This window comes from Oncorhynchus gorbuscha, linkage group LG02 (genome assembly GCF_021184085.1).
Source record: "Oncorhynchus gorbuscha isolate QuinsamMale2020 ecotype Even-year linkage group LG02, OgorEven_v1.0, whole genome shotgun sequence".
Classification (NCBI taxonomy): Eukaryota; Metazoa; Chordata; class Actinopteri; order Salmoniformes; family Salmonidae; genus Oncorhynchus; species Oncorhynchus gorbuscha.
The window spans coordinates 76,971,600-76,991,377 of record NC_060174.1 but is presented as its reverse complement, the minus strand read 5'-3'; the positions used below and the strand labels follow the sequence as shown (position 1 = coordinate 76,991,377).

Below are 19,778 nucleotides of genomic sequence, written 5' to 3'. Positions count from 1 at the left end.
GATTGAGGAAAAATATGATTCCACTTTAGAATAAGGTTGTAACGTAACAAAATGTTGAAAAAGTGAAGGGGTCTGAATACTTTCCGAATGCACTGTAAGTATTGTAGTTCTCTTTGACTTAGCCTTCTGAACACAGGCACAGGCGAGGGTATAGGCCTATGGCTTTTTAAATGTGCAATTTGAAAGAACATTTCTGTTGTCAGTATTACACTGTTTGTTGTGACAAAGATGATTTTATTGTAGACAACTCTCAACACCTGTATGGATGTATGTATGGATGGATGGATGGATGATGACAACTATTATAACCTTTCCCTCCAAGTAATCGTAGGAAAATCTGCCTGTTGGTATCAAGATTGCCTTGAAAGCCCATCTTCTCGCATTCCAACAGTTGAGTTAGAGACTAGATTTTGTAGGATGGAAGTGAGACGTAGCCCAGTGTTTCTTTTTGAAGTTTTCATGCATAGCCATCATATCATAAGGAACTTAGGAACTGACTTGTCAGTAAAAACATGTTTTTCCTTCATTACCTCAGTCCCTCTCATCCATGGTTATATTACATAAAACAACCAGTTGACTTACCTGAGAGAAGAAAGCTAGATTTCAGCCCACCAATGGCAAAGAACAGTCAAGTGGTTCTGTCCCATTAGGCCCATAGTAAATCATCTTCTATCCAGGCAGTGAACAGTCATATGGCATGTTAAATATTGACTGGGCACTTAGTGTGTCAAAGTCCTGAGGCCATAAAGTTTGTGTGAAGACATTTCAAGGGCCTGTTGTGTGTCAATATCCTCTCAAAGACATGGTCATAATGCATTGCCTGTTGATTAACTGCAAAGAAGAAAGACGACATGGGCAGAGAACCAGGGGTTCTTGTTTACACATTAATAACAATTTGCCATCTTCACTTCATTCTATTGATTGCATTTAAGTCATCTAAGGAGTACATTATATTATATACACAAAAGTACGTGGACACCCCTTCAAATTAGTGGCTTTGGCTATTTCAGCCACACCTGTTGCTGGCAGGTGTATAAAAGCACACAGCCATGCAATCTCCATAGACAAACATTAGCAGTAGAATGGCCTTACTGAAAACCTCAATGACTTTCAACGTGGCACTGTCATAGGATGCCACCTTTCCAACAAGTCAGTTCGTCAAAGTTCTGCTCTACTAGAGCTGCCCCGGCCAACTGTAACTGCTGTTATGGTGAAGTCGAAACATCTAGGAGCAACAACGGCTCAGCCGCGAAGTGATAGGCCACACAACTCACAGAACAGAACCGCCAAGTGTTTTAGCGTGTAAAAATCGTCTGTCCTCTGTTGCAACACTCACTACAGAGTTCCGAACTGCCTCTGAAAGCAATGTCAGCACAATTTAATAAAAAAAAACATTTTACCTTTATTTAACTAGGCAAGTCAGTTAAGAACAAATTCTTATTTGTACCTTGTCAGCTCGGGGGTTTGAACTTGCAACCTTCCGGTTACTAGTCCAACGCTCTAACCACTAGGCTACCCTGTTCGTCGGGAGCTTCATGAAATGGGTTTCCATGGCCAAGCACCCGCACACAAGCCTAAGATCACCATGTGCAATGCCAAGCGTCGGCTGGAGTGGTGTAAAGCTCGCCTCCATTGGAAATATGTTCTCTGCAAAAGCTTCAGCATCTGGCAGTCCGATTGACAAATCTGGGTTTGGCGGATGCCAGGAGAACGCTACCTGCCCAAATGCATAGCACCAACCGTAAAATTTGGTGGCTGAGGAATAATGGTCTGGGGCTGTTATCATGATTCAGGCTAGGCCCCTTAGTTCCAGTGAAGGGAAATATTAACATTACAACCTACAATGACATTGTAGACGATTCTGTACTTCCAACTGTGTGGCAACAGTTTAGGGAAGGCCCTTTCCTGGTCCATACAGAAATGGTTTGTCGAGATCGGTGTGGAAGAACTTTACTGCACAGAGCCCTGACCTCAACCCCATCGAACAACTTTGGGATGAATTGGAACAATGTAATGTAATAAACTTACTTGTAGATTAAAAATCTATATATACTAAACATGTATGCCTGTGATTAAACATTTTATATAACCTTTCTTCTTCCCTGGCCATTTACAAATAGATACAGTACTGTAAGTGAATTGGAGCAGGTGTGTGGGTGGAAGATTCTGGCTATTCAACCGGCAAAATCTACAAAAGCAAACAATATACAGTAGGCTACTGCCCAGTTAAATATTTTTTGTACCGAACATTCTCCTCCACAATGCTGTTTATTTTTAAAGGTTGGTCATTGTGTCTTCAAGTATGCAGGTTTTTTGGATGGTTGACTAGTTATTCTTCCCGCATGACCTGGCAGAGATGATCACTAGGGTGTTAGGGAGATTGCCATGCAATAACAGTCCAAACAGAAAAACCTTGAATTAAAACATTGTTTTAAAATGTATCCGTTTTCACAGACATTTTATACTTCCTTCCCTTTTGTTAGCCACATTACCGTATACTGTGTTTCAATCTCACATAATTGATCATAATGCAAATTCTACTCCTAAAAGCAGATGTGTATAAACATGACATTTTATTATTGTCACAATAAAATTCCTTGTAAAGATGTTTACGTTGTTTTTTAGGAAGGTAAAGTGCCATGTAGGCTAATCATTGCATGTAAAGTAATGATTACACTTTTTGCAATTCAGTATTTTAACTCCTATTCTCAGCAAAATTGTTGTCAACATGTATTTATTTCCTGAGTACAGGCAAGTACATTTAAACACCCATAATTTGCCTTAGTGGGAAGATGCTGTCCGCAATGGACAATATATAAACAGGATACATAGACATATAGAATATACAATATCAGAACAGTAACCATTAAACTCTGGAGTATAGGCTGATTGCAGAGGGGATCTATCTATAAGCTGAGGGAGGGATACTGCCATGGCAAATATATTCAGTGTTGTGCAAGTGCAGTATAGTGTAGATTAGTATCTGAAGTCATTGATGACAAGGTACAGTATTCGGTCTAGGCCTAGACCAGGAAATCACAATGTTATTTATATTAGTGTTACAGCTTAAATAATTTAACCACCCTTCAAGTCATGCTGTGCGCACAAGCTAAGGTGTGGTCATGGCTGTTCATTACCAGGAGCAAAGGGAGAAATGGCCTGAGTTAGAGGGAGAGAAAAAAGAAAGGTCACGGAATCAGGGTTTGAAAGCAACAGTTGAACTAATCCAAGGTAAGTCTGAAAAACAGAAATGAATCTGAAATGAATCTGCTGTCTAAAAAACAGTCATACAAGGCTTTGCTGTACATTTGTATAACTTTTTTGTTAATAAATACTAAACTGTGGCTAAAATGTTTTTAGAAGTTACTTCAAACCTTTTCAGATTTGATCTTACCAGTACGCTGAACGTGGTGTCGACATGAACAATAACCAGGTAACTTCAGGTGTATATCTCTGATTTGATTTTTGTTTTCCCTATGGGAAATGGGCAGCCACGTACATTGTTCATACCAGTCATTGATGTTTTGTGGCGATTACAATACTGGTGTAATGTACCATGGACTATGTTCAACATACCATGGAAAAACCGCTCCAATTTATCAAATACTTTATGGATTTCCATCATTGTAGTTAAACGGAAAACCATTATCCTTCTATTCGCTTTCTCCAGACACTGGGTCCCCAGTATGTGAACCGTGGGTTTCAACAAGGGGAGGGAAGACCCCCTCCTTACGCCTCTGCCCCAAAGATGCACAATGTCCCCCCCTCTATTTGTCCTCAGTACACTCCCCAGTACACTCCCAAGACCATCAATACCCACCACACGGTCACCCCTGGACTACCACACCCAGTCCCAGAACAAAAAGGTACAGTATTTACCTTTCTACTCTTTCTTCCTCTGATGATAAACATCACACTTAAATGCAAAACAAGCCTTGCCATGATTACATGCTTCCAGGGTGACACACAGATGTTAAGAGGGGCTAATGGTCAAATTCTACGTGAATATCTAGGTCTAGGGTTGAGAGTCCTTTCATGGTAAAAAGTAGAGCAAAAAGTGTTATTGTTCGTATGTTGAGTGTTATTTTGTTTCTGCTCTCTTTCAGTGGTAAAGAAAAGTCACTGTAAATATATTGTGGCCTCTATCCTCAGTGTCTTAGTTTTCCTTGGGGCAACAGGAGCGTTGGTTTGGTATTTCCGTACGTACAGTACACAGAATCCTCATACAGTAACTGCTTCTTAATTGATGCTTTGGTTGACATAAGCTGGCATTAATATTAATCATGTTGAAATGATCTATGCTTTCTATGCCACTGCTTGCTACACAGTGGAAAAAGACTAATTGACATTGTAATTAGAGGCTAAGGAAAATTACCATGTAGTTCTTATTCAGTAATTTAAAAGGACAGCAAGTGTAACCTTATAGTCATGGTCTCGTGTGTGTGTGTGTGTGTGTGTGTGTCCAGTGTCCAACCAGTGTGTGTTGGGGAGGTCCTGTAGGCAGGGTTGTGTGAATCTGAGTGCATCCAAGTGGTGTGATGGCATCAGAGACTGTCCAGGAGGAGAGGACGAGACACAGTGCCGTAAGTCTCCACTCAATCATGTTTGGTTTATCATTACAGTAGTCTGTTGATCCCTCAGATCGTAAGGCATTATTCTTTTAGTTGTTCCAAATGTCAGAAACCTTTGGTTCTAAATTTGACAGGAACTATATATAGCATCTCTATGCTTCCATAGCCAACCCCAAAGTCCTGATTCAAGATGGAGATCACAGTAGGATACCAGTCTAAAGCCTGTGTGGCTCAGTTGGTAGAGCATGGTGCTTGCAACGCCAGGGTTGTGGGTTTAATTTCTCTCTTAATTACACATTTTTATTCATCTTTGTCTTGATTTTATATTTGCATAGAAGTGAGTTGTTTTGAATCTTTCTCACCTTTTTATTGTTTTATTTGTTAACCCTCATATTACCAACATATTTTACATACATGGATTACCAACCAACATATCAACTTAACTATTATTAAAACATAATTAGACATGTAAATAATGATATCTGAAATAAGAAATAAATACAACAGGCTGTTATTTTAGCAAAATGAAAGTTAATTAGCATATTCTATGAAACAAAAGTATAAATGTTCCCATTAAATAAGTACAATTCTTATTAGTACCAAAGAGCTGATTTGCCATCATTTGATTGTAGTATAATTTCGTGTTTAGAATTTTGAAGTAAATATTCAAGTCACATTTACGTGGTAAAAAATGAACCAAATCAAATCAAAGTTTACTTGTCACGTGCGCCGAATACAACAGGTGTAAACCCTACAGTGAAATGCTGAATACAACAGGTGTAAACCCTACAGTGAAATGCTGAATACAACAGGTGTAAACCCTACAGTGAAATGCTGAATACAACAGGTGTAAACCCTACAGTGAAATGCTGAATACAACAGGTGTAAACCCTACAGTGAAATGCTGAATACAACAGGTGTAAACCCTACAGTGAAATGCTGAATACAACAGGTGTAAACCCTACAGTGAAATGCTGAATACAACAGGTGTAAACCCTACAGTGAAATGCTGAATACAACAGGTGTAAACCCTACAGTGAAATGCTGAATACAACAGGTGTAAACCCTACAGTGAAATGCTGAATACAACAGGTGTAAACCCTACAGTGAAATGCTGAATACAACAGGTGTAAACCTTACAGTGAAATGCTGAATACAGGTGTAAACCCTACAGTGGCTCTAACCAGTGGTGCTGAATAAACAGGTGTACAGTGAAATGCTGAATACAACAGGTGTAAACCTTACAGTGAAATGCTTACTTACAGGCTCTAACCAGTGGTGCCAAAAAAAGGTGTGTGTGTGTGTGTGTGTGTGTGTGTGTGTGTGTGTGTGTGTGTGTGTGTGTGTGTGTGTGTGTGTGTGTGTGTGTGTGTGTGTGTGTGTGTGTGTGTGTGTGTAGGTGAGTAAAGAAATAAAACAACAGTAGAAAGACATTTGAAAAAAGAGTAGCAAGGCTCTATACAGACAGACACCTGTTAGTCAGGCTTATTGAGGTAGTATGTACATGTAGGTATCGTTAAAGTGACTGTGCATATATGATGAACAGAGAGTAGCAAAGAGGGGTTGGCGGGTGGAGGGACACAATGCAGATAGCCCGGTTAGCCAATGTGCGGGAGCACTGGTTGGTCGGGACAATTTAGGTTGTATGTACATGAATTTGTAGTTAAAGTGACTAAGAATATAAGATAAACAGAGAGCAGCAGCAGCGTAAAAGAGGGGTTGGGGGGGGGGGGCAATGCAAATAGTCCGGGTAACCATTGGTTACCTGTTCAGGAGTCTTATGGCTTGGGGGTAAAAACTGTTGAGAAGCCTTTTTGTCCTAGACTTGGCACTCCAGTACCGCTTGCCATGCGGTAGTAGAGAGAACAGTCTATGACTGGGGTGGCTGGGGTCAATTTTTAGGGTCTTCCTCTGACACCGCCTGGTGTAGAGGATGGCAGGCAGCTTTGCCCCAGTGATGTACTGGGCCGTACGCACTACCCTCTGAAGTTCCTTGCGGTCGGAGGCCGAGCAAAGCCTTGGTTACATTGAGGGATAGGTTGTTATTCTGGCACCACCCGACCAGGTCTCTGACCTCCTCCCTGTAGGCTGTCTCGTCGTTGTCGGTGATCAGGCCTACCACTATTGTGTATCGTCAGCAAACTTAATGATGGTGTTGGAGTCGTGCCTGGCCATGCAGTCGTGGGTGAACAGGGAGTACAGGAGGGGACTGAGCACGCACCCCTGGTGAGCTCCTGTGCTGACGATCAGCGTGGTAGATGTGTTGCTACCTACCCTCACCACCTGGGGGCGGCCTGTCAGGAAGTACAGGATCCTGTTGCAGAGGGAGGTGTTTAGATATGTACTTAATTTTATTGACAAAATGTGAGTCATCCATTGATCCTGAGAGACAATGACCAAAAATATGATTTTCTTTATTTACACCACAGCTTGGATTAGCATAGTGAAACAATGAGAGTGGTAGGGCCTATAGCAGGATCCAAAAAGCATGCTCAAATCCTAAATGTCACTTCAAACCAAATGTTATAGCAACCCAAATACCATAACACGTTGTGCTTATAGAGTATTGGAGGAAATGATAGGAATTCTGGTATTTATATAACATTTTCCATATATATATATATATATATATATATATACACTACTGTTCAAACGTAGACATGTCCTTGTTTTTGAAAGAAAAGCTATTTTTTTTGTCTATTAAAATAACATAAAATGGATCAGAAATACAGTGTAGACATTGTTAATGTTGTAAATGACTATTGTAGCTGGAAAAAGCTGGTTTTTAATAGAATATCTACATAGGCGTACAGAGGCCCATTATCAGCAAGCATCACTCCTGTGTTCCAATGGCACGTTGTGTTAGCTAATCCAAGATTAGCATTTTAAAAGGCTAATTGAGCATTAGAAAGTCATTTTTTAATTATGTTAGCACAGCTGAAACCTGTTGTTCTGATTAAAGAAGCAATAAAACCGGCCTTCTTTAGACTAATTGAGTATCTGGGACATCAGCATTTGTGGGCTCAATTACAGGCTCAAAATGTCCAGAATCAAATACATTTCTTCTGAAACTTGTCAGTCTATTCTTGTTCTGAGAAATGAAGGCTATTCCATTTGAGAAATTTCCAAGAAACTGAAGATCTCGTACAATGCTGTGTACTACTCCCTTCACAGAACAGCCCAAACAGGCTCTAACCAGAATAGAAAGAGGAGTGGGAGGCCCAACTGAGCAAGAGGACAAATACATTAGAGTGTCTAGTTTGAGAAACAGACACCTCCCAAATCATCAACTGGCAGCTTCATTAAATAGTACCTGCAAAACACCAGTCTCAACATCAACAGTGAAGAGGAGACTCCGGATGCTGACCTTGCAGGCAGAGTTGCAAAGAAAAAGCCATATCTCAGACTGGCCAATAAAAATAAAATATTAAAATGGACAAAAGAGCACAGACACTGGACAGAGATATTACTTTTTCTTTGCAACTCTGCCTGGAAGGCCAGCATCCCGGAGTCGCCTCTTCACTGTTGACGTTGAGACTGATGTTTTGTGTGTACTATTTACTGAAGCTGCCAGTTGAGGACTTGTGAGGCATCTGTCCTGTTAATATTATGTCTCCAGAGAAACCTGGATTCAAATATATACCACCAATTGTGCATATTCTCCCACTTAAAAAGAGGAGAGAGGCCTGTAATTTTCATCATAGGTACATAACAAAGTATTGAGATAAACTTTTGTTATTGACCAAATACTTATTTTCCACCATAATTTGCAAATCAATTCATTAAAAATCCTACAATGTGATGTTCTGGATTTTTTTTTCTAATTTTGTCTGTCATAATTGAAGTGTACTTATGATGAAAATTACAGGCCTCTCTCATCTTTTTAAGTGGGAGAACTTGCACAATTGGTGGCTGATTAAATACTTTTTTGCCCCACTGTATATATATTTTTAACGTTTGTCCTAGAATAATTATTTTTCGTAGAATACACACCAGCACAGCTCTCTATGTAAATTCAGAGCCTATCGGAGTTCTGTATTGCATTTCTGTCATGTATTTATACTATTGGCAGACTTTGTATACTATTGGAAGATTTTTGTATTTATTGTCGGAGGAATTGGGTGTTTTTTTCTGTAGTCAAAAACTACCCCAGTTGGTAGAATGAGGGTTATGCACCTTGAAATGCGTTTTTTTTTAAAGAAATGTGCTTAAGTTTGATTTGATACTGTGTCTAGGAACACACTGTTAGAATTCATGTAGCTATGGGGGCTGTTCACTTTTTCACTTTGATTTTTTATATGATTTGTGCCCAAACCCCGTCCCACCCAATTTGAACACTATTCGTCAATCAATTGTAATATCTACTTTCTTCTACCAGTGCGCCTCTACGGGTCTGGTTCTGTGCTGCAGAGTTACTCATCAGACAGTCAGACGTGGAAGCCAGTGTGTGCTGATGACTGGAATGACAACTTTGGCAGGGCCACCTGTAAAAAGATGGGATACAGCAGGTGGGTCACCATGACAAATGGGATCACATACGTGTCATAGAGTATCTGTAATTGTAACTGTAATCACAGTTCCCACTGTGACTATTAAAACCTACCCAAACCAGAAACCGTGGATAGATGACAGCGTTCACCCAAAACTGAAAGTGCAAGCCACCGCATTTAACCATGGTAATGTGACTGGAAATATGGTTGAATACAAACAGAGAGGTTATTCCCTCCGTAAGGCAATCAAACAGGCTAAATGTCAGTACAGAGACAAAGTGGAGTCGAAATTCAACAACTCAGACAAAAGACGTATGTGGCAGGGTCTACAGACAATCACAGACAACAAAGGGAAAACCAGCTACGTCACCCCGTAGCACTCACTTCTGTCCTCATGAAGTGCTTTGAGAGGCTAGTTAAGGATCATATTACTTCTACCTTACCTGACACCCTAGACCCACTTCAATAGATCCACAGACAATCGCCATCACACTGCACACTGCCCTATCCTGTCTGGACAAGAGGAAAACCTCTTTAAGAATCCTGTTCATTGACTACAGCTCAGCCTTCAACCCCATAGTACCCTCCAAACTCATCGTTAAGCTCCGGGGCCCTGGGTCTGAACCCAGCAAAAGTGCCTCTTCAAACTCAGGAGGCTAAAGAAATTTGGCTTGGCTCGTAAGACCCTAACAAACTTTTACAGATGCACAATTGAGAGCATCCTGTCTGGCTGTATCACCACCTGTTATGGCAACTGCACCGCCCGCAACCGTAGGGCTCTCCAGAGGGTGGTGCGGTCTGCTCGCTAGGACACCTACATCACCCGATGTCACAGTAAGGCCAAAAAGATCATCAAGGAAATCCACCACCTGAGCCACTGCCTGTTCACCCCGCTATCATCCAGAAGGCGAGGTCAGTACAGGTGCATCAAAGCTGCGACCAAGAGACTGAAAAACAACTTCTATCTCAAGGCGATCAGACTGTTAACTAGCCATCACTATCCAGCTACAACCTTGTTACTCAACCCTGCACCTTAGAGGCTACCACCCTATAAACATAGACCAGGAATCACTGACCACTTTAATATTGGAACACTGGTCACTTTAATAATGTTCATATACTGCTTTATTCGTCTCATATGTATATACTGTATTCTATTCTACTGTATTTTACTCAATGCCACTCTGACATTACGCATCCTAATATTTATGTATTTCTTAACTCCATTCTTTTACTTTTAGATTTGTGTGTATTGTTGTGTATTGTTAGATACTACTGCACTGTTGGAGCTAGGAACACAAGCGTTTTGCTACACCCGTAATAACATCTGCTAAATATGTGTCTGTGACCAATATGATTTGATTTGGTAAACTCTGTACCGTACATACAATATAATGTGCATAACATAAGGGCTATTTAAGGGGCATGTACTGACTAGGTCTATCTCTGCTTCCAAGTGGGTCCTACGTTCGGTCCTCACAAATAAACCCAGGCTCCTTGGCTTCTGAGGGCTATTTGAAGCTGTCCAGCTTTGACCCCCAATCCCCTCTACAGAGGCAGCTAACTGGAAGGTGAGTTTAACATGAATACACTCTCTTATTCTATCAAAACAAACTAAATGTTGTCTATACAGATTTTTGTTGAGTGGCGAACAATACATACAAAATGGAGTTCAAGTACAGAATTGCCTCCATAAACTTTTGTGACGTCATTTCTGCCTGCAGTCCCTACTGCTCAGCACAAGCAGTCTCCCTGCAGTGTATTGGTAAGCCATTACTTTACCCTTCCACTAATTCTCAGTACAGGCTCAGATTAAATTCAGGTTAGAGATTATAGAAACACATTCAGGGGAACAAATCTCAAGTCACATAATCACTGTTACATTTACATCTGTTATTGCTAGGCAGGAAATTAAGTGATGCGGGGGCCATAAACTGTTCCTTCTCCATTAATGTGACCTGACCTTCCTCACTAAACCACATCTCTCCACCCTTATCAATGCCTGGTACGTGATTGCCCTTCCTTTACTCAAAACATTCCCCGTACAGATAACCATTAACTTCTGGTGTACAAACTAGACTATGGCACTAAATATTTCAAGATGATAATTTACAACATTAGAACTCATCATCGTTTAGCAGACTCTCCAGAGTCACAAACAGTAGTGAGTGCATTGTCATACTCCCCCCCCCCCCCCCCCATGGGAATCAAACTCACAACGCTGGTGTTGCAAGCACCGTGCTCTACCAACTGAGCCACATGGGACCATGTTTAGACTGGTTTACTACTGTGGTCTATATCTTGACTAGGGATGTTGGCAATGGCGGTCAGTGGCGTTTAAGATGAGAGAGGATGATGTTTTTTTCATGAGCATGGCCTTATTTCTATTACAGCATATCAAATTACTCTCATTCATATTCCATTCACTCAGTTCAGTGATAATTCAGTGATCGGTTTAGGCTACCACATGATACTCAAATTTTCCCTATATCCATCATGAGGTTGCTACAATCTAGCCTGTGAATTAAAGTTTACAATGTAGGTGCACACAGGTCGAGAGACAAATTTGAGGTGACAGACAGTGACATATGGACTCTTGCTTGCATCTATCTGATATAGGGTGTAATCATTAGTCCAACAGTTGCAAACAAGAGTTTCTATTGGTCTAATTCAGGTCTGTTTATCCCCATTTTGTTCCATTTGCTTCCGTTTAAGAAACGTTTTACAACAAATTTGGCGGATTGAACACATCGCTGATCACGTGTAAACACAGTTCACTTTCATGGCAGCCATGTCCTATGCACTCTCCTTCTCTCACCACTTCCCTTTGCTTGTGGAGCGAAACACATCAGCTGTATGTCACCAGGCGAAATAACATTTCCAAGCCAAACCGCTACACACAGCCTACATCGTTGTCACCATATTAGCTAAAGTAACATCATAGTCAGCATAGCTAATAGAACTAACAAGTTAGTAAACCCGCTACAATCATGCAGTAACGTTACAGTGTACAGTCAGTAAGTAGTTACTACGGCTGACCCCGGTGGCAATAAATGAGTAATACCAAAAGCTTACCTTGACTTGGAAGAGTTCCAGTTTTGTGTTGGAAAGTCATAGCCAGCTAGCTAACATAGCATACCTCTGTTTGAGCAGGGTGTTTCAGTAGGCTAAACTAGTTAGCTGCATTTGCTAGCTAAGTAAGTGAAACCGAACATCTCACTCGCTCTATTTCTCTCTTGTTTCTCCTTCATTTTGGAATAAAATAATTTGTTCAAAACTATTAAACCATTGTCTTATCTCTCTTTGAGTCAACTACTCACTACTCACCACATGTAGTACTAGTTATAGCTATTTATTTCAGTACTAGATTAATTCTCTGATCCTTTGATTGGGGGACAACATATCAGTTTATGCTGCAAGAGCTCTGATTGGCTGGCGGACATCCTCCAGAAGTTGTCATAATTGCTGTATAAATCTATGGAAGGGGGGTGAGAACCATGAGCCTCCTAGGTTTTGTACTGAATTCAATGTACCCAGAGGAGATGGTGCTACCCTACAGAGTGCTGTTGAGGCTACTGTCGACCTTCTTTGAGAAATAGTGTGTTTAAATCAGTTATTTGGTGACGTGATTATATTTAGTGTAGTTTTATACAAAAAGGATACATTTTTAAATGTTTTCCAATTAAACAATTTATGAAATTCACTGAAGAGGATGTTCCTCATCTGAGGAGCCTCCACCAGACTTTAGGGGTTGGCTATGGAAACATAGGGATGCTATATCATTTCTACATAATACATAGCCAGATGTAAACCCTGTTGTGTTCATCTTGAGCCAGACTGGTCATGCAGCTCTCTTTGCCCTATAAAGTTAGTCTTTGAAATGTGTGTGTTGGATTGCTTCCAGACTGTGGTGTCAGTATAGCAGCTCCTTGGAGCCGAATCGTAGGGGGGGATATAGCAGTGAGCGGTGCCTGGCCATGGCAGGTCAGTCTGCACGCCAGGGGCCAGCACCTGTGTGGAGGCTCCATCATCAGCCCTGAGTGGATCCTCACTGCCGCCCACTGCGTAGAAACGTGAGTTTAACTGTAACTTATTTAAAGGGAATAAAAACATGTTTAATTAGCCATTTCAATTTTAAAAGCATACGTTTCACACCAAACATCATCTGTTCCTCTCAAAGAAGTCTTCGGCAATGAAGCAGAGGAGGATGGATCTCCTAAAAATGTTACAATATAATAAAAACAAACAAAAGAAAAAACATAAAACTATTCAAAGCATCCTTGTGAATAAAACAACACTACACGATAGCATGATTGTGTGGTGGCAGCATGACAACCATGAAAAAGCAAAGATCACCTGAGGACATACTGTTGTCTGTTTTCTCTCTCCTTGTGTATGGTAGGCTATCAGGGCCCAGTCAGTGGACGGTGTATGCTGGCTATCTGGCCTTGACCCAGATGGATTTCGCCACTGGGAATTCAGTGGGACACATAATCTCTCATGAAAAGTACGACAAGCAGACTAGTGATAATGACATCGCTCTCATGAAACTCAGCACACCCCTCACTATGTCAAGTAAGTCCATGTTCCATTTCAGACATTTGAAAAAGCATGATCCAATAGAAAATCCCTTTTAGGGTTTGGAAAAAGAAGAGTATCATAAAGTGACTAGGCATAAAGTGACTAGGCAACGGGATAGATTATCAATAGTAACAGCAGTGTATGTGATGAGTCAAAAGAGTTAGTGCAAAAAGGGTCAATGCAGATAGTCTGGGTAGCTATTAGTTCAATCTTTAAATAAATATGTAGCAGTCTTATGGTTTGGGGGTAGAAGCTGTACAGGGTCCCTGGTGGTTCCAGACTTTGTGCATCGGTGCCATGAGGTAGAAGAGAGTACAGTCTATGACTTGGGTGGCTGGAGTCTTTGACAATTTTTGGGCCTTCCTATGACACCACCTGGTGTCGCAACCTTATGATTGCCAACTATGGTGTTATGGTGTAGACACGGTGAGACCAGTCTGTCTGCCCAATGTCGGTGTGAATCTGACTCCCCAGCGAGAAGCCTGGATCTCTGGATGGGGGTCCATTAGGAGTGGTGGTAAGACAACTCTTATTACAGGACCAATGACTGTCATTATTAAACACAAGTCAAAGGTTTTATGACTAAAAGTGATTGATCTTATAAGATTTAGAGAATAAAATTCATTTGTTGTAACGAAGCCGTATGATTGACTTAGGATTGCTGATCATTTTTATGGCTCCAGGGTCGTCGTCGGGAAACCTGCGTCAGGCCCAGATCACCATGTACACCAGAGAGACATGTAATGCATCGTTGGTGTATAATGAACTTTTAACCGCCTCTATGATCTGTGCTGGGACACTGGCAGGAGGAGTGGACTCATGTCAGGTCAGATTCACACATAGAACCAACATACATGTGCAGCACATACTGTAGGCTATCTAATCCTTATTTAGGGGAAGGTTTTTGTGGGTTTTTTACTTACTGCATGTATTCTTTATTATTTCATTGAATATGACAATGTTTTGTTGGATTAGTTGTTTTCTGATTGTGTTATTGTAACCCGGTGTGAAATGGCTTGCTAGTTAGTGAGGTGCGTGCTAATAGCGTTTCAATCCGTGACGTCACTTGCTCTGAGACCTTGAAGTAGTATATATGAAGTATACTCATGTTTTTGAAGGTACAATGCAATCGGAAAGTATTCAGACCCCTTCACTTTTTCCACATTTTGTTACGTTACAGCCTTATTCTAAAATTAATTCAATTGTTTTTTCCCTTCATCAATCTACACACAATACCCCAAAATGAGAAAGCAAAAACAAGTTTTTAGATATTTTAGCAAATTTATATAAAGAAATATGATCATAATCAAATTTACATACGTTTTCAGACCGTTTACTTTGCTGAAGCACCTTTGGCAGCGATTACAGCCTCGAATCTTCTTGGGTATGACACTACAAGCTTGGCACACCTCTATTTGAGCAGTTCCTCTCAAACGCTGTCAGGTTAGATGGGGAGCGTCGCAGCACAGCTATTTTCAGGTCTCTCCAGAGTCCGGTCTCTGGCTGGGCCACTCAAGGACATCCAGATACTTGTACTGAAGCCACTCCTGCGTTGTCTTGGCTGTGTGGTTAGGGTCAATGTCCTGTTGGAAGGTGAACCGTCGCCCCAGGCTGAGGGCCTGAGCATTCTGGATCAGGTTTTCATCAAGGATCTCTCTGTACTTTGCTCCATTCATCTTTCCCTCGATCCTGACTAGTCTCCCAGTCCCTACTGCTGAAAAATATCCCCACAGCATGATGCTGCCACCACCATGCTTCACAGTACATATGATGTCAGGTTTCCTCCAGGCGTGACACTTGGCACTTTAGGTCCTTTAGATGCCTTTTTGGCAAACTCCAAGCAGGCTGTCATGTGCCTTTTCCTTAGGAGTGACTTCCGTCTGGCCACTCTACCATGAAAGCCTGATTTGGTGGAGTGCTGCAGAGATGATTGTCCTTCTGGAAGGTTTTCCAATCTCCACAGAGGTACTCTGGAGCTCTGTCAAAGTGACCATCTGGTTCTTGGTCACCGCCCTGACCAAGGCCCTTTTCCCTCGATTGCTCAGTTTGGCAGGGCGGCCAGCTCTCGGAAGAGTCTTCTTCCATTTAAGAATGATGGAGACCACTGTGTTCTTGGGGACATTCAATGCTACTGAAATGTTTTGGTACCCTTCAACAGATCTGAACCTCGACACAATCCTGTCACGGAGCACTACGGACAATTCCTTCGACCTCATGGCTTGGTTTTTGCTCTGACATGCACTGTCAACCGTGGGACCTTATAAAGACAGGTGTTTGCCTTTCGAAATCATGTCAAATCAATTGAATTTACCACAGACTCCAATCAAGTTGTAGAAACATCTCAAGGATGATCAATGGAAACAGGAAACAGGAGTCTCATATTCAAGGGTCATATGTAAATAATACTTACGTAAATAAGGCTTCTGTTTCTAAAAACCTGTTTTCTCTTTGCCATTATGGGGTATTGTGTGTAGATTGATGAGGATGTTTTGCATTTTTTATACATTTTAGAATAAGGCTGTAATGTAACAAAATGTGGAAAAAGTGAAGTGGTCTGAATACTTTTGTTTTATTTTGTATTTATTTATTTAACCTTTTATTCAAAAAGGCAAGTCAGTTAAGAACACATTTTTATATACAATGATGGCCTACCAAAAGGCCTCCTGCGGGGACGGGGGCTAGAATTAAAAATAAAAATATAGGACATAACACACATCACGACAAGAGAGACACCACAACACTACATAAAGGGAGACCTAAGAATGGCAGCAACACATGACAACATAGTATGGTAGCAACACCACATGACAACAACATGGTAGCAACACAATATGGTAGCAGCACAAAACATGGTACAAACACTATTGGGCACAGACAACAGCACAAAGGCAGGAAGGTAGAAACAACATCACGCAAAGCAGCCACAACTGTAAGCAAGAGTGTCCATGATTGAGTCTTTGAATGAAGAGATGGAGATAAAACTGTCCAGTTTGAGTGTTTGTTGCAGCTCGTTCCAGTCGCTAGCTGCAGTGAACTGAAAACAAGAGCGACCCAGGGATGTGTGTGCTTTGGGGACCTTTAACAGAATGTGACTGGCAGAACGGTTGTTGTATGTGGTGGATGAGGGCTGCAGTAGGATTATCAGTTAGTGAGCGCTAAGAGGGTTTTATAAATAAGCATCAACCAGTGGGCCTTGCGACTGGTATACAGAGATGACCAGTTTAGAGAGTAGTATAGAGTGCAGTGATGTGTCCTATAAGGAGTATTGGTGGCAAATCTGATGAAGTTGACTATACTTTCCAAATGCACAGTATTAAAGTTATGGTCCCATTTTGTAATGCTAACATAGGAGGGGGGGGCGGGTAACTTCTTGTGTCTTGCAGGGGGACAGTGGAGGACCAATGGTCGCCAAGGAGGGTTCAGTATGGTGGCTGGTAGGGGACACTAGCTGGGGTATAGGTTGTGCCCTGAGGAACAAACCAGGAGTCTACGGCAATGTCACCCACTTCCTCCCCTGGATATATGAACAAATGCAGGTAGGTACTAACAGTAGGACAATGATAACAGAAAGTGAATTATTGTAAGAAAAGATAGGCAAAGAGGATATATACATTTCTTTATTTTTTTTACATAAAAAAAAATATAAATCATTGAGTCACCAATCAGTGCAGCATATATAGGACCAATATAATTAAGATTATTACTTTAAAACATGTTTTATACATTTTGAATTTCCTTACAGAAGAATTGATGGAGATGCCAAGGAAAACGCACCCTGTTGCTTATCAAATTCACCTGTCTGAAATAAAGTTTTTGAATACATTACATGTACACTGCTTTCAGATATTTTTTGTGCCTGTTGACTTCTAATATTTAAGTTTTCAGGGAATATCTAATTGACATTTTTTTATGAAGATATTTTTATCATGTTGAGGAAAGGTATGCAGGAATTGTCATTTTGAAAGGGAGTACTGTACTCTGCATACTTGCACACACATAAATCCATGTTTTGGTCATACCTTTTTGTTTTACATGATCAGAGCCTTTTCTAATTTTTATGAACCTGTGTATGATAATATCAAGTATTAATTGACACAAAATAAAGTGTTATGTTTTTATGTACATAAAATTATTTTGCAGTGTTTATTAATTAAAACAAATGTGTTAGAGTGAGTCAGACACTGATACATGTACACTTGCACATTGAATACAGCCAGCCCAGGTGAAAACAATGAATACATACAGTACCAGTTAAAAGTTTGGACACAACTACTCATTCAAGGGTTTTTCTTTATTTTGACTATTTTCTACATTATATAATAATAGTGAAGACATCCAAACTATAATATAACACACATGGAATCACGTAGTAACCAAAAGAATGTCCACCCTTTGCCTTGATGACAGCTTTGCACACTCTTGGCATTCTCTCAACCAGCTTCATGTCACCTGGAATGCATTTAAATTAACAGGTGTGCCTTGTTCATTTGTGGAATTTATTTTCTTCTCAATGCTTTTGAGCCAGTGTTGTGACAAGGTAGGGATGGTATACAGAAGACAGCCCTATTTGGTTAAAGGCTATATTATGGCAAGAACAGCTCAAATAAGCAAAGAGATATGACAGTCCATCATTACTTTCAGACATGAAGGTCAGTCAATCTGGAACATTTCAAGAACTTTTCTTCAAGTGCAGTCACAAAAACCATCAAGCGCTATGATGAAACTGGCTCTCATGAGGCCCGCCACAGGAAAGGAAGACCCAAAGTTACCTCTGGTGCAGAGGATAAGTTCATTAGAGTTAACTGCACCTCAGATTGCAGCCCAAATAAATGCTTCATGGTTGAAGTAACAGACACATCTCAATATCAACTGTTCAGAGGAGACTGCGTGAATCAGGCCTTCGTGATCGAATTGCTGCAAAGAAACCACTACTAAAGGACACCAATAATAAGAAGAGACTTGTTTGCCAGGAAACACGAGCAATGGACATTAGACCAGTGGAAATCTGTCCTTTGGTCTGATGAGTCCAAATTTGAGATTTTTGGTTCCAACCGCCGTGTCTTTGTGAGACGCAGAGTAGGTGAACGGATGATCTCTGCATGTGTGGCTCCCAACATGGAGCATGGAGGAGGAGGTGTGATGGTGTTGCTGGTGACACTGTCAGGGATTTATTTAGAATTCAAGGCACACTTAACCAGCATGGCTACCACAGCATTCTGCAGCGATACGCCATCCCATCTGGTTCGCGCTTAGAGGGACTATCATTTGTTTTTTCAACACGACAATGACCCAAAACACACCTGCAGGCTGTGTAAATGCAATTTGGCCAATAAGGAGATTGATTGAGTGCTGCATCAGATGAGCTGGCCTCCACAATCACCTGACCTCAACCCAGTTGAGATGGTTTAGGATGAGTTGGACCGCAGAGTGAAGGAAAAGCAGTCAACAAGGGCTAAGCATATGTGGGAACTCCTTTAAGACTGTTGAAAAAGCATTCCTCATGAAGCTGGTTGAGAGAATGCCAAGAGTGTGCAAAGCTGTCATCAAGGTAAAGGGTGGCTACTTTGAATAATCTAAAATAAACAATATATTTTGATTTGTTTAACACTTCTTTGGTTACTACATGATTTCATATGTGTTATTTAATAGTTTTGATGTCTTCACTACTATTTTACAATGTAGAAAATAGTAAAAAATAAATAAAAACCCTTGAATGAGAAAGTTTGTCCAAACTTTTGACTGGTGCTCTGTATCATGGACATTAATTTCAAATAATCATGAAAATGCTTTCCAACACTTCTGTCTACAGTATCTGCCCCTCTTCTGGCAAGGCTCCGAATTTGTCATTATGAAATATTCTTGGGTCATCCTGCATAATCTGGAACAACCCAACAGCACAACATGATCTTAATCTGATCACCCTGTTGTTGCAGGACCAACAATGAGTTAAATCATGGCTTTACCTTCTCCCTATTGATGTTGTCAGGAAAAGTGACACCTTTGTCACCCAAGAAGTGTAGTAGGCGCAACCTCTATTTCCTTCTTTGCCTCTGGACTAAACCTGTTTCAAATAGGACAAATAAAAACCTTGTGTGAACGTCTTGGAGTTAGATACGGTAAGTATATAAGTAAATCA

At 40.8% G+C, this 19,778-nt stretch overlaps 1 protein-coding gene across 7 annotated transcripts; it reads left to right on the top strand.

Moving 5' to 3' along the window:
• Positions 1–2,907: 2,907 nt before the first annotated feature.
• On the top strand, positions 2,908–17,473 carry tmprss2 (transmembrane serine protease 2). 7 transcript variants are annotated; one of them, XM_046322550.1, is made up of 14 exons: positions 2,909–3,231; positions 3,361–3,433; positions 3,671–3,866; positions 4,107–4,199; positions 4,467–4,583; positions 8,950–9,079; positions 10,519–10,632; positions 10,786–10,826; positions 12,966–13,134; positions 13,464–13,636; positions 14,064–14,159; positions 14,326–14,468; positions 17,026–17,178; positions 17,388–17,473. In XM_046322550.1, exons 2-14 carry the CDS (start codon positions 3,419–3,421, stop codon positions 17,391–17,393), a joined length of 1,446 nt encoding a protein of 481 aa, XP_046178506.1. In that variant the 5' UTR covers positions 2,909–3,231; positions 3,361–3,418; the 3' UTR covers positions 17,394–17,473. The 7 variants fall into 7 exon arrangements, with proteins under 7 accessions (XP_046178529.1, XP_046178506.1, XP_046178523.1 ...); XM_046322544.1 differs by having other exon boundaries at positions 2,911–3,231; positions 3,364–3,433; positions 17,385–17,473; XM_046322535.1 differs by having other exon boundaries at positions 2,912–3,231; positions 3,383–3,433; positions 17,385–17,473.
• The last annotated feature ends 2,305 nt before the right edge of the window (positions 17,474–19,778 follow it).